We start from the raw sequence: 15,786 nt of genomic DNA, 5'->3' as shown, positions 1-15,786 counted from the left end.
GTAATATGTTATTGGACGACATGATAAGACTTTATTACTTTTGTGAAATTTTTCCAAATTTTTATTGTCATGTAGAAAATCAAGGTCAATGACGTTACCATATTTGGTTCCTTGCCCATAATTGGCAAAAAAAAAAAAAAAACCAAGACGTATATATAAAAAATACACGAAAAACACATGTAATGTGAAAGGAACATGTATTTTACAACGTTAGACTGTTATCCCTTTGAACATCATTCCTTACATTACAGTGGCGATTTCTCACAGACTGCAAGGGAAGCCCGGCTTCCCCTAAAATTACGAAAATTAAATGGTTAAATATGTACGGTTGTGTTGACATTTTATTGACTACAAATGTGTTAGAACACGTTCATCTCACAGATGAGTTTGTTCAGAATCAGCTTTATCACAAATCAACGGACTCGATGTTGTTCACTTCTCATACATTCCCGTTGTGCTGTTTTCTCATACACCTCTGCTCAGTGCATTTGTCCGTAGACTGCAGGCGTCTATGGGCTTCAATGGGACTGAGTGGAACAGTTTTTCTCATTGCTTCAAAACTGGACGGTAATTGGATAAATGCCACAATGTTGTCCCGCCCCCGGACGCCGGGCGTCTCTGGGGGTGAATGGAGCTGTGGGCGGAGCTCGGCCGGGCTGGACGCCAGAATCCCATGTGCTGATTGGATGATCAGTTGAAAGGCTGAATCCCGTTTGATTGACAGCTGTTTTCAGATCTGCTCCTTCACTGACACAGTTCAGTTTAATACCGTCGTGCATTCTGCTGTGAAATCGAGAGAGAAACCGCTACAAAATTACTCGTTCATTTCTTGCACTGTAAATAAAACACACTCATTGTACTTCCATGTTTCAATTTAACATAATTTCAACGTTTTCTTGTTTCAGTTACATAATTTAATCATTTCTTGTTCGAGTTTAATATCGTTTTGTAGACAGTTAAATCAATCAAACTGTCGGCTAGGTCGGAGTGAAAGGAGCTTCTCTTGTTTAAAAAGGCTGAAGTCTTACACCCACAACACAATGGGCCAAGGTAATCTAAGCAGCCCAGCTCTGCTGGACATTGAGAGGAAACTGGTCCAGTTTCTGGAAAAGACGCCTACTTGGTACGATAAGGTCACTGAGCATTTTCTTAAAAAGGAACGGAGGGCCGAATGCATGTTTAGATAACTTGACAATTTTTTTTTTTTTTTTTTTTTTGATATAAGCCGACAATGAGCTTTCCCTGTCTGAAAGACGAGCGGCCCCCACTGTTACATTAGTACCATTACTTCATGGTACCTAACAAAGCAGGCCCACTCACTGTTCATGCAGAGGTGGACCTTACAGACCCTGTAGACCACATTGGACCTGAGGTTGTTGACTCACTATCCTCACTATAACTGTTGCTGTCACTGTCTTGTAATTTGTGTGAAAATTACCAAAAATAGTCACTTGCCCAATAAAGGGTTAAGTGTCTGAGAAGCAAAGAAAATGTTCCCTTTAAATACTACAAATGGTCTCATTTTGATCTTTAGTTTTTTTTCTCCTTTTCATCGTTGTTATGCCAAAGTCACCTTATGCATCTTTTGGCCTGATATCTCACCATCTACCTTCATTTCTCTTTACTCCTGCACACCTGGAAATGACAGCTTCTACTCTCAGAATATAAATAGCTAAGCACCACTGGAGCCAAAAGGATCTCTAAATACCAGGAAACCCCCGGCAGATAATCCACTTCAGCCTAAACATTGCATGTGGTCTTTTTCGCCTCATTACTCTGTATTATCTCCTGCGCCAACCTCAGCTGGAACATGATCCATCAACAGTCTCCGTCATATTCACGCACATCATTCCTTCTGCCGGTGTTCTCAATAACCACGGCGATCTCTCAAATAAACTCAGACGAAACCTCCTCACCCGTCTGCAGGTTATATTTACAGCGCCGCCGTAAATCTAAAGTCCAGATCCATTCATCAAACGCTACACCTCTTCCTCTTTCCTCCCTCTCTCTGCCTGTCTCCATCTTCTAAATCGTCACAGTGAGTTATCACCACTCTCTTGGCATGAGCAGGAATTACATATGAGTTTAGGAATGACATAACTTATCTTTTCTCCCCCCTTTTTTCTGACTCAAGGAGATGAAACTCCAGCCCCCTCCTCCCCTCACATGCCTTCACATCCCACCTATGTGTGTGTGTGTGCGCTCACAGACGCCCTATTGTTCCGTGGAGAAAGTTGTTAAAACGCATTAAAAAAAACACCAAAAGTATGTGTTTCTCTTACCTGTACATGTGTGAGTTTTACTGGCAGCGCAGATTACAGTTACATCATACTCCAGTTACAAACACACCTTTAATGCAGGTGTGTGTCAGACGTGTGAAGGCTTTGTTCATACTCAAGTATAATTATTGGTCCTGTCTAGGCAGAAAAGATTTGCTGACTTTTCCTTCATTGAATACCAGAGCATGTTTCCCAAACAGTTGAGTCATTCCGCCTTAAATTTAAGGGTTTCATACATGTGTTGAGGAGAGTTGTGTTCTAACCTGCAGCTTTTAGTGGATCAGGCCAACGTTAACCGTCGATACACAAATCTCCTACTGCTTTTTTATTTATAAGGTCATCCTCCAGCAGCACAAAGCTTCTTCTGTTAGGCTGCTTGATTTAGTAAGAATTCAACTCTTCTATTTTTATTTTTCCTATCATTATTTTTTATTAGGGTGTTTTGGCTCATGCAACTGTATATAAGCTTCTTACATTTGGAAACAAAAACGCAGAGCTGGAACGAGTAATTGATTAATCGACTCAAACTGATTAAAAAAAAATTATTCGATTACAATTTTCCTGAATTGACGCCAAGATCAATGCAAAGTTGTATATAGGGATGTAACGATTACCGGTATAACGATAAACCACAGTAAAATTACAGATGGTTAGTGTTACCGTTTAAATTCTAATTTTCATGATAACCGTGTTTGATTATCACACTTTTCCGGAGAAAACGCCGACGTAAAGATCTGCTTTTATGTCAAATATTTGAGTATAGTTTTAATTTATTACAATTTAGATTTTTTATACCTAATATTTGGAACCAATATTCACTTTTAAAGTCTTTGAAAAGGTTCGTTAAGCATCTGTGTGTTATTTATGGAATAAATTATATACATTTTTCAAATCGGATTATATATTTTTTTGTGTTTTTTGTCCTTTTGTGTTTTTATAGTAGGTTAAAGTGAAAAAATAATAGACAGATGATATAGATGAAGTTGTGCGGAAAAAAAAAAACAGATCCCAAACATGGGTATAGTAAACATTTGTTTATATAGTATATAAAGGCAAAATCAACAGGACTGAAAAACAGACAAAATAGGCTCAGACCACTAAGGGTTAATATTTGAATGTTTCTGCAACAGAAAGTACATTGTGCCAATTTTATTATTTTATTTATTTATTTATTTTTTGTTGTTGTTATTTTTCAAAATACAACTTGGTTAAATTATTTCAGTGTGTGTATTAGTACTTTTTGAACTTTTTTTTTTTTTTTTACTTTTTTTTTTTAGATTTTTGCACAATATAAAACGGAACAAAACATCTGAGGCAAGACATAAATTTAGAAAAATAAATAAATAAATAAATAAATCACACCACATAGTATTATTATTGTTACAAATATTATACTACATCTATAGATACATTGCCAAATATCTAAATATTCATATATTTGTATACATATGTAGACATCTATATAAATACAAAACACCTCATGTCAGGGCTTATAAGAGCAATTCTTGTCAACAACCCAAAAAGTTTAATTATACAAATAGTCTTCGACCATGTGCCATCTCCGCTTAAAAAGATCCATTTTCATTTGTAATGATGCGGCCATTCTGTCCATAGTGTACACTTGTTTCAGTCTTTGTTTCCATTCTATTACCGTTGGTGATTTGACACTCTTCCAATTTACTGTTACTATTTTTTTAGCAATCAATAGTAAAATATGTAAAATATACAGGGTGACACAAAAAAACGGGAACTTTTTAACAATCCAATAAAACCAAGAGTGATGGAAGAAAAATATTTTATTCATAGTAATTGAAACCTTAAAACATGCCATTTAAGAAACAATGATGGAATTTTCATTTTTTAAAAATTACAGGGTGACCCAAAAAAACAGGAATTTTTGAAGTGCGTATTGGCAGACATGAGCAAGTGGCAGCACTGCGAGACAGTGACCTTGCGCAAGTAAACACCCCCCAATTTTAGTAACCATTGGCGGCTCTGCGAGAATTGTTCAGTAACCGTGTGATCTCAAGATTCGGTAACGTTCCCTGGCCCCCTAGATCACCAGATTTGTCCGTTTGTGATTTTTTCTTGTGGGGCTATCTCAAGAGTAAAGTGTACACGACTCGACCAAGAACTCTGGATGAGTTAAAACAGAGAATTCAGGATGAAATTCACAGTATCCCAGCTGAGATGTTGCAGCGGTCAATGAGGAATGTCAACAGCAGATTTCAAGAATGCATTCGTACAGGAGGACGCCATCTACAGGAAGTAATTTTTTTTAAAAAAAATGAAAATTCCATCATTGTTTCCTAAATGGCATGTTTTAAGGTTTCAATTACTATGAATAAAATATTTTTCTTCCATCACTCTTGGTTTTATTGGATTGTTAAAAAGTTCCCTGTTTTTTTGTGTCACCCTGTATCTCTGCTCCGCATTAAAATCATTGACCGGTATGACTCCAAGTAAATAGAACAAAACATTTGAAGGGACTTCTCTTTTTACAATTCTTTCAATTTCTTCTTTGATATTTTTCCAGTATATAAACAAGCTCGGACAGTCCCAAAATATGTGTGTATGGTCACCTGTTTTACCACAGTTTCTCCAGCATAAAGCTGTAGATGGATCCTTGACAAAATAAGATATAACCAAAGGAGTATGAAAAAGTCTGGTCTTGAGTTTCCAATCAAATTCCCTCCACTGCTGACTATTGATACCTTTATGAATAATATTACATAATTTGTCCCACAATTCGTCTTCTATAACAGTATTTGATTCCAATTCCCATTTTTCTTTGATATCATAAGTATTTTGAAAGGTACTTTTTGAACATTTTGAGCACAATTTCAACAATACAGCGATAATAATAATAACCGTGATAATTTTGGTCGCAATAGCCATGATATGAAATTTTCATATCGTTACATCCCTATTTGTATGTTAGTTCCACCTTAAGTTGTTAGTAAGGTGGATACAAATGTGTTGAAGACTGCAGTGCACATATTGTTTGTAGATGTCCTTTGACTTGTTTGTTGTTATTTATATCTGTAGATGTTTTTATTCAAAATGTACTGGTGCTGGTCGCAACGTGCACATGCGTCCTTTTTATTTTATATATTGTTTTATATTATTATTATTGTTATTTCTTTTTTTTTCTTTTTTTATTTATGGAACTTTTCATTTAACAAGTATAACATTTATAATTTCAAGTAATGTATTCATGATATAGAGATTGACACCGGACATGATAAACAAATAGAACCTAAGGAAAAAAAAAAAGGCAATACAAACAAGACACGCGTCAAGACAGTGCATTCTGGTACTGTTAAAGAAAGAAAGATGTTGTTGTTATTTCTTTAAATATTTTTATTGAAAAGTATGGCACAACAAAGACAAACTCAACAATTCAGGCAGTACAAATCTGACAGAAAAATATAATAGTCACTGTCCTGTCAAAAAAAAAAACAAAAAAACCCTGAATTCAGAGCCACACTTATCATTTTTCTTTTTTTTTTGAACAAGGTGTACAAGAACCAAACCCACAATGAAAATAAGAAAAAGAATAAATCTAAAAAAAAAAAAAAAAAAATTACCCTGAAAACCAAAAGTAAAATCACGTATGTACAGGAAAGAAAATTCTGTAGTAAAACGGATATGTGTTCATTTATTTATTCATTTTCTATATTGTTGTTATTTCTATATAGCTGTTTTTATATATCCTTCTACTGTAATATTTTTTGTGGTTGTTGTTCCAGTTGGTTCTGGAATAAAGCACAACTGTTTGTCATTTTCAGTTTCTTTTTCACAGTTTTAATATTTGTTTTCGCCTTTTCACATAAACGTCTAATCGAATCAAAGGAAATAATCGATAGATGAATCGATTACAAAAATAATCGATAGCTGCAGCTCTACGATTAGATTTTTTTCTAATAGTAAATATTTAAATCTTTTGAGAGAGTGGTGTTTTTTCAGTTTCCGATATAACAAAATAAATGTCCAGTGTTACTGCCACAATCTCATGAAACATAAATAATGAGTTGTTTACTTGAAATGGATTTTTTATTCACTACTGTTGGTCGCTGCGTGTGCATGCGCCCTTTTCATTTTATATATACTTCTATATTATTATTGTTCTTATTTTTATATAGCTATTTTTATACATCCTTTTACTTTAATACCTTTTCGTGGTTGTTGTTCCAGCAGGTTCTGGAATAAAGCACAGTTGTTTGTCATTTTCAGTGTCTTTTTCACTTTTTTTTTCGCCTATTCAAATAAACATTTAATCAAATCAAAGAAAATAATCAGTAGATGAATCGATTACAGAAATAATCAATAGCTACAGCTCTACAAAACAGGGTGCATGCACAGGTCTTGAAAGTCTTAAAAAGCATGGAATTTTGAAACACTGTTTTTCAGATCTTGAAAAGTCTGGAATTTTATGTGAAAGTCTTAATAAAGTATGGAAAAAAGTTTCTCTTGTCGTTGAATTTTAGAGTATGATCAAAGGCACATCAACTTGTAAGATACGAAATACATGAGGAAAGCATATAAAAACTTAATGTGATTTCACTAACCGGTCGGTACTGGAATGATTCTAGTGAAACTTGTTAGTGTGATTTTCATGCACTTTGTGATTTTCATGTTTTGAAATAATAAATTGCATTTATAAAGTATGTTTCATTCAGCAGAATCCCAAATTGCTACAAAGAAAAGACAGTCCAATAAACAATAAAAGACTATATCATCAGAAAAATAGAATTTACTGAGAATTATGCATTTATTCATTCATACATTTATTAAAAAAAACTTTTCTACTACATACAACAAGTACAATGTCAACCAAAAAAGTAGGTACGCAAGTATAAAAATACATAAAGTCAAGGTCTGGGGGAAAAAATAGCAGTTTTGAAAAAGTCTGGAATTTTTATTTGGATAAAGACCAAGCACCTTTTGAGCAGTTAAATTATGGGCGGAAAAGTGTGTTATAACGTAAGCACTATTGAACATGTACCGAGTAAAATAGTATTGAAAATGATTAGTAATGCCTTACACTACTGCGTTACAGCAAAAAGTAATCTGTTACTGTAATGCATTACTATTGTAAGGAGTTACTCCCAACACTAGTAGGGGAACATAGACAAGGTAAAAAAAAAACAAAAAACATATTGAACAGGACTTAAAAACACATTAAAATTTTTTTTAAAAAGTCGGAGGTAAAAGAAAAATGTATCGTCTGGAGTGTCTTAAAAACATCAGTGTATTTTGTGTCGTAATTCTTTCTCTTTGTGTGTGTTTGTGTCAGACTGGTAAAGTGGACCCTCACCACCCCAGGGTCTCCGGACACAGAGGAAACGTGTTAGATGTGAAGTGGAACCCCTTTAACGACTACTGCATCGCCTCCTGTTCTGAGGACTCCACGGTTTGTGCGCACACACACACACACACACACACACACACACACACACAACTTCTTAAACTAATGACATTTTTGAATGGTTTACTGATGTGTTATCGTTTTTCCTGCAATATGAACATGTAGCTGCAAGGAGATGATTTTATAGCCTGCAGTTTGGCTTTCAAGGATCAACTTTTAGTCATTCCTCACATTCCTCTGGTCTGACCTGGCAGAGGAGCTCATAACAAATCAAACAAGAGTTAACAGGGTTGTATTACAAAGAGTACAAAAAAAAAAGGCTGTGCCGTTTCTTTTGCATATTCAGCTGACTGTTAAGTGGTACCTGTAGTGAACTTTCATTGTTAGCTTTTTCAAAAGATCACATATAATACTAGTGGTTCTGTCTGGTAACATGCATCGTAGCCTGTTGTCGAGTACGAATGAGTACTAAGTCACTGCTCCGTCAGTCAGTCATTCATGGTCCGAGACATGTTTCCTCCTTCACGGGCTGTTCCAACACCGGTAGTGACGCACAGACGTTGTGTTGTCCGATTCCCTGGGCTGTGATGGACTGGTCACTGACCCCGTGCAGCAGACACCAGTCTAAGATGTCACATTATCGGTCAGTGCTGGGTCACATCTCTAGGACAAAAACCAGTGCAAACACATGCTTTCCACTCAATCTGCCCCTGCCTGTAATTCACGTAATAAAAAAGTCCTGTATGGTGCAAGGTTATTATCGTTAACGAAAACTAATGAAATGATGAAAACTAGAATTGAAAAAACATTTCCGTTAACTGAAATAAATAAAAACTACAGTCTACTCTCATTATACCGCCAACTTCCGTTCACGGCCAAATTGGCGGTATAGCGAAAATGGCGTTACAACGGGTTGCGTCCATAATGTGCATGTCTTTACTATATGATGTCTATGCTGCCTCCGTTAACCCGTTCTAATTGCGTTTCTAAATAAATCTTGATTCTGTTATGTTGTAAGGGATCATTTAAAGTGGGGAAACATTTTAAGCATTATTATACCGTGTCGGGAAATGACGCCCCATCATCTTGAGGCTTTGGCTTAATCCCACGTCCTCTTCCCGACATCCTGACCTACTGAGTGTTCTGCGATAAATGAACGGTGGCCGTTCCGTAGACCTACTCGTAGCTTGTCGCGATCAGCGTCTGGCGCGTTTGTTTCAGTGCATTGTTAAAATTTATGTGTACTCGATGGCAATCACGCTGGCGGTATAACGGTCGGGAAATCAATGGTATAAGTGTTGTTTGTGCATGGAACTGGGCCGGCGGATGGCGATAGGCGGAAATGGTGGTAGCTAATGGAATAATGCATTGGGGATTTTTGTGCAATGGTTTTGGTTGGCGGTGAGCGAAAATGGCGGTATAACGGCGGGCGGTTTAACGAGAGTAGACTGTATAATTAAAAGAAAAAATGATAACTGACTGAAACTGTATTGCGTGCTTACAAAACTAACTAAAACGTATAAAAATTATGGACAAAATTCCCTTTGTTTTCGTCTTTGTCAATGTCGGATTGATACGAAATCAATTTATTTCGCTCTAGCAATTTTAGCTAGCGGCACCATATGACACTTCACAATCCATCACTTGTGGTTTAGAGTCGTCTTCTCGTTCTCACTCTACCTGGAAACATGGAGACTAAAGTTGGGAGAAAGCAGCAGAGTCCTGTCTGGGATTTATTTGAATACAACGGCGAAGAAGATAAAAGATATGAACAAACTAAAACTAATACTAAAAGTTCCCAGACAGCAAAATCATTATGGCTTAAATCTGGCCCAAATCTGGCACGCCATTTTGGCAAAGTTCTGGGTGGATATATGGGCCCAAAATAGGCAAGCCAAAATCAAACCAGAAGGAAGCCAAAATTCACCCAAAAATAATTGCAGACTTCCAAAATATAGCCATAATTGTCCCAGAAAAGCCCCAGATCCCCATAATCCAGCCAAAAAGTAGCCGAAACTGACCCAAAGAGAGGCCAAATGGTGGCCAAAATTCACCCAAAATTTGTGTTGGTCATGCTTTTAAAATGGAGTGGGGTTTTCTTCTGGGTAGAAATTCCCGCTCTTTGCGCAGTGTTTTGACTTTACAGAAATATGCCAAAACACATCCATATATGGAATAAGATGTTGCCACTCTTTAGTCAGTCTTCTGGTTTGCCATAAACATCCCATACCATCCCTATACTTGATCCCGCTCTTTGCCCAGTCTTTCGGTTAACCAGACATATGCCAGAACTCAGCCATATATTGCTGGTGCCTCCATATCTATTATGGATAACCTTCATCATACCACAGTTAAGCCTAAAGGTTTTCATAATGCCAAAAGAAAGCCAAAAATGCCAAATGTATGCCATAATACTGCCAAAATATTTGCTATCTGGGTAAGCATTTAGAAAAAAATGAAAACTAATAAAAACTAGCAAATGTGCTCTAAAAACACATTAAAACTAACTGAATTAGAGAAAAAAAAGTTAAAACTAAATAAAACTAAACTATAATGAAAAATCCAAGACTGTTATAACATTGGTGTGGTGCATTCATGGTGATTTATTTATTTTTTTTAAACTGAATTTGTGCCTCTCTTGCTTATAAGTAGGGATGTAACGATATGAAAATTTCATATCACGGTTATTGTGACCAAAATTATCACGGTTATCATTATTATCGTGGTATTGTTGAAATTGTGCTCAAAATGTTCAAAAAGTACTTATACACGCACTGAAATAATTTAACCAAGTTGTATTTTGAAAAAAAAAAAACAACAAAATAATTGGCACTAATAATAGGTACTTTCTGTTGCAGAAACATTCAAATATTAACCCTTAGTGGTCTGAGCCTATTTTGTCCGTTTTTCAGTCCTTTTGATTTTGCCTTTATATACTATATAAACAAATGTTTACTATACCCATGTTTGGGATCTGTTTTTTTTTCAGCATAACTTCATCTCTATCATCTGTCTATTATTTTTTCCCTTTAACCTACTATAAAAACACAAAACAACAAAAAACACAAAAAAAAATCTAAAATCCGATTTGAAAAATGTATATAATTTATTCATAAATAACACACAGATGCTTAACAAACCTTTTCACAGACTTTAAAAGTGAATATTGGTTCCAAATATTAGGTATAGAAAATCAAAATTGTAATAAATTAAAACTATACTCAAATATTTGACATAAAAGCAGATCTTTACATCGGCGTTTTCTCCGGAAAAGTGCGATAATCAAACACGGTTATCATGAGAATTAGGATTTGAATACTAACCGTCTGCAATTTTACCACAGTTTATCGTTATACCGGTAATCGTTCCATCCCTAGTAACTACCATAATATGATCAAGCAGAACCACTGTTGCTGATGTGTTCAGTATGGTTAAGTCAGTCAAAAACATAATCCATGCACAAAAATGACACCAAATGGTTCAGCAGGATACTTCCATTCTTATCATGTTTTCAACAATTATTTTCCAAGACGTGCAAAGAACTGGAAACAAACTTCTGAACTGTCTTTATACGATTTGGACAATGAACCTAATTCAACTCCCATTCTAGGTGATTCATTTCATTTCCTTGTTTCCTCTATACTGCTTACTGTTGGGGAAAAAAAGCCACAAAATACCTGAAAAACAAGCAACTTACAGGGGTCATATTTTGCTAAACCCACTTTTATTAGTCCTTGGTTCATTTATTTGTGTATTTGGACCCTAATAGTTCATAAAGTTTGAATTTGAACCCTCCAGGTGCTGCAAAGCTATCTTTATGTTCATTTTTGGCAAAAATCTAGTGGATTTCTACAACCTGTTTTAATTCCTTGTGAATTTGTTACATCTATAACTAGATACGTGACAACAAATATTCAATACTTAAATATTTGACATAAAAGCAGATCTTTACATAGGCGTTTTCTCCGGAAAAGTGCGGTAATCAAACACGGTTATCGTGAAAATTAGAATTTAAACGGTAAAACTAACCGTCTGCAATTTTACTGCGGTTTATCGTTATACCGGTAATCATTACATCCCTACTTATAAGTAATACGCAAAAGCACAATTAATGTTGTAAGCATGACCAGTACAGGTGTAGTAAGTGTAGAAGTTTATATATTTTTTTGCCAGTATGTGTTTGTAAAATGTGTTTTGTGAATGTGACTGTGTGTGCAGGTGAAAGTGTGGGAAATCCCTCCTCATGGTGTGTTGAAGAACCTCACAGTGCCGTTGAAGGAGCTTCAGGGTCACAGCCGCAGAGTGAGCATCATTGAATGGCACCCGACGGCCAACAACATACTGTTCAGCACCGCCTATGACTACAAGGTAACACAAAGAAACACAGTCACACTGACGTAGCTGTAAAAGTACTGCACCGTATTCTATTTCACTTACATTGACTTATATTAGGGCTAGCCTGAATTCCACAGTTGGGCTCCAGGGCTTCACCAATAATCAACAGCAGATACTCATTAGACATCATTAAAATTGCAGCAGAAAGTAACACAATGCTAAACTGTGGTAATCAGTGTGCAAATCATTACCATGTTTTTTGGGATTGTCTGCTCACGAAGGATTATTGGAGAGAAATACATAATGCCCTACAGGACATTCTCAAATGTGAAATACCCTTTGAGAGTAAGACTTTGTTCTTCGGACACATACCTCAGGAATGGCCAAAAAGAGATAAACATTTAATGAACATTTTGTTGGTGGCCTGTAAAAAGACTATTACCAGGAAATGGCTATCACAGGAGAGCCCAACTTTAAATGAATGGATGGAAATCACAATGGACATTTATAAAATGGAAAAAATAACAGCATTTGTTAATTACAAACTGGAGAAATTTACTTTATACTGGGCAAAATGGATCAAATATGTCACACCCTATAGGCCTGACTTTGTTTTCACAATTTAGTGACTGTATTGGATGGAAAAGATCACTCCCTACTTATTGGTAGTTCCTTTTTTTTTTTTTTCTTTTTTCTTTTCGTTTCTTTCCCTGTTTTGGTTATAAAAATATATTGTTCTGGCATTTAGAGCAGACAACAGAAATGTGCAACATGTTTATGTGTTATACTACATGTAAATGTCTGATACTGAATGTCAATAAAAAATAAATTACACAAAAAAAAAAAAAAAGCAAGTAACACAATGCTGCATTAAATTCACTCGCATTGTCAGAGCTTTAACAATCCAACACACATCCGAATAACACGATAAACAAACAGTTGCTCTTCTGTTCATAACTTGTTGATTCATAAATTGGGACATCTCCAACATGACCACAGGGATGGTCACTCAAGTACGTGTTTTAAGTGCGATATTATGACTTTACAGCAGCATCAAAATACTTTCCACAAAGTTCTGCAGGTTAAGCTGACACAATTAGTGCTGACATACTCTGAGAAATCACTACATACAGATTGGCTTAGCCACAGTAAAGCTAATATCCCATGATGCACAGCAGTGAAGCTGAACTGAAGAGGAGCCTCCCAACACAACAAAGAAAGGTTGTGTGTGACAGGGTACACTATTACGTCAAAGATTGTCTAGTGTCCACGTCTGCATGGTTACCTTATTACTTGCTGCTGCAATTTAAAAAAAATAATAATAATAATAAAAATTAAAAAAAAAAAAAGTAAATGTTTAACTATTAAAATTGAAAACCGGATGAGATTATACAAGAAATGATCAAAAGTAATATTAAAGTTTGTTTATTTTATTTTATTTTATTTTATTTTATTTTATTTTATTTTATTTTATTTTATTTCATTTTATTTTATTTTATTTTAAGAACAATCGGATTTCATTCATGGGATAAATGAAGTTCATCTAATCTCTTTTTTTCATTGTCATTATCATTTAAGACCTGGCCTGACTCAGTTGAAACTAGATTATAACAGGTTCCTTTTCTGCAGCACATAAGACAACATCACAATGCACAACAAACTTTTTAGGCAAAATTGTGACATTTTGTATTTATGTTGGCAAAAAAAAAGGGACTGAGTAGTGATGATCAAGCAAACAATAGAGTGAATGAGGAGAGTAAACGCCTTTAGCAAAGAAAAAAACTTAAAGAAATGGAAAAAAATAAACATTTTGTGATTGTTTCACAGCGATTATGCTCTTAAGCACACAGACATGCCTATACTACTTCTAAACTCTATGAGAATGGGATGTTTTTGTTTTGTTTTTTTTTTTCAAACATAGCAATTTCACATTCTGTGTGTCAGTGTGGTGTACATTGCCCAAGGGAACAGAGCATCCACAACAATTGACAAATACTAAACTAGAAGCACTCGGAGAGCGCAGACCTCCGCCAAGGCTGATCAGTGGCCCCCTCCGTGGGCCCCCCCACGCCAAGGAGGTTATGTTTTTGCCAGGGTTTGTTTGTTTGTCTGTCTGTCTGTTTGTCTGTCCGTTAGTGTGCAACATAACTCAAAAAGTTATGGACAGATTTTGATGAAATTTTCAGGGTTTGTTGGAAATGGGCCCCCCTGTGGGCCCCCCCACCCCCGATCACCACCAAAATTTAATCATTTCTTCCTTATCCCATTTCCAACAAACCCTGAAAATTTCATCAAAATCTGTCCATAACTTTTTGAGTTATGTTGCACACTAACGGACAGACAAACAAACAAACAAACAAACCCTGGCAAAAACACAACCTCCTTGGCGGAGGTAATTAGAATACAAATACAAATACAAATCAGGAAAAAGAAGTCTTGGACTAAAAATGTATAACTATAATATAATATAATATAATATAATATAATATAATATAATATAATATAATATAATATAACATAATATAAATAAAATAAAAATTGTAAACCATTACACCAGGTGGAAATTCAAACCTTGATTTCTATGGGAAATTTGTTCAACATTTTATATAATTTTGTGGCTTTAAGGTTTTCAATTAATTTCAAGGACTTTAAGTATAGTTTGAATTCATTTATGAAAACAATAAACTTGGGAGGATGACCTCATAATTCTATTTTTGTGAATAAAAAATTTGGCAAGACACAAAATAACATTGCAGCAGAATTTTGTAGTTTTTGTCATGGAGGATCATGCCATATGTTATATCATTGGTTGATATTGAATTTGGGAATGCTGGGATCTGTTGTTTTATCCAATTGTTAATGTCAACCCAAAATAAATGCATCACATTACATGAAAAAAATACATGGTCTGTCATCTCAGTGACATCCCCACAAAATGTACAAATATTATCATCAATGCCAAACCACAACCTGAGCAAACCCTTAGAGCACAGACCTGTGTCAAACATGTGGCCCGGGGGCCAAATCTGGCCCGCCAAAGGGTCCCATGGGTCCCTTGGGATGACGTTTTGAAATGCAAAAATTACACTGAAGATATTAACAATCTGCGATGAACTGGCGACTTGTCCAGGGTGTACCCCGCCTTCGCCCCTATGTAGCTGGGATAGGCTCCAAGCGACCCCCGTAACCCTAGTGAGGATAAAGCGGGTTCAGAAAATGAATGAATGATATTAACAATCATTTTTAGCTCAAGTTCCACATTTAGACCAATTTGATCTAAACTGGGTCAAACAGTAAAACACTATCATAAGAACCTATAAATACTCACAACTTCAAGTTTCTCTCAGTAAATATAAATATTTTCATGTATTTACACTAAACCAAAGTATACACAAAAAATGTGAATAACCTGAACAGATATGAGCAACCTGAAATATTTTAAGAGAAGTAAGTAAAATTTTAACAATATTCTGCCTAATATTAAATGTTTTGTGTATTTGTAGACCCACTGTGATCTGTAAGTTATAATAAACATGTGGAAATGATAAAGTGAGGCCAAATATTGCTAAAATTACACTTATTTTTTCAGTTTGTTCATGTTATTCACATTGTTTGAAAGGATAATTGGTAGATGTAAACATTTTCATTGTTTAATTGTACTTTCTTCACTCTAAAACATAGAAAAAATTTTAGAGTTGACATTATTTATATATAATTACGTTATTATTTTACTGGTTTGGCCCACTTTAAATCAAATTTAGGTGAATGTGGCCCCTGAACTAAAATGATTTGACACCCCTG

The 15,786-nt window shown here is 35.3% G+C and overlaps 1 protein-coding gene across 2 annotated transcripts in view; it reads left to right on the top strand.

Annotated features, from left to right (window-relative positions):
* The window catches only part of coro2aa (coronin 2Aa), a 119,638-nt gene that overhangs the window by 73,821 nt on the left and 30,031 nt on the right, over positions 1 to 15,786 (top strand). For both annotated transcript variants that reach the window (XM_030140255.1, XM_030140264.1), the window contains exons 3-4: positions 7,579 to 7,695; positions 11,869 to 12,018. In XM_030140255.1, coding sequence (XP_029996115.1) covers positions 7,579 to 7,695; positions 11,869 to 12,018 — 267 coding nt within the window. The remainder of the gene's footprint in view (positions 1 to 7,578; positions 7,696 to 11,868; positions 12,019 to 15,786) is intronic.

This window comes from Sphaeramia orbicularis, chromosome 1, assembly GCF_902148855.1.
Source record: "Sphaeramia orbicularis chromosome 1, fSphaOr1.1, whole genome shotgun sequence".
NCBI classification, from domain to species: domain Eukaryota; kingdom Metazoa; phylum Chordata; class Actinopteri; order Kurtiformes; family Apogonidae; genus Sphaeramia; species Sphaeramia orbicularis.
The sequence above is the reverse complement of the archived record's forward strand: the minus strand, read 5'-3'. Positions and strand labels throughout refer to the sequence as shown.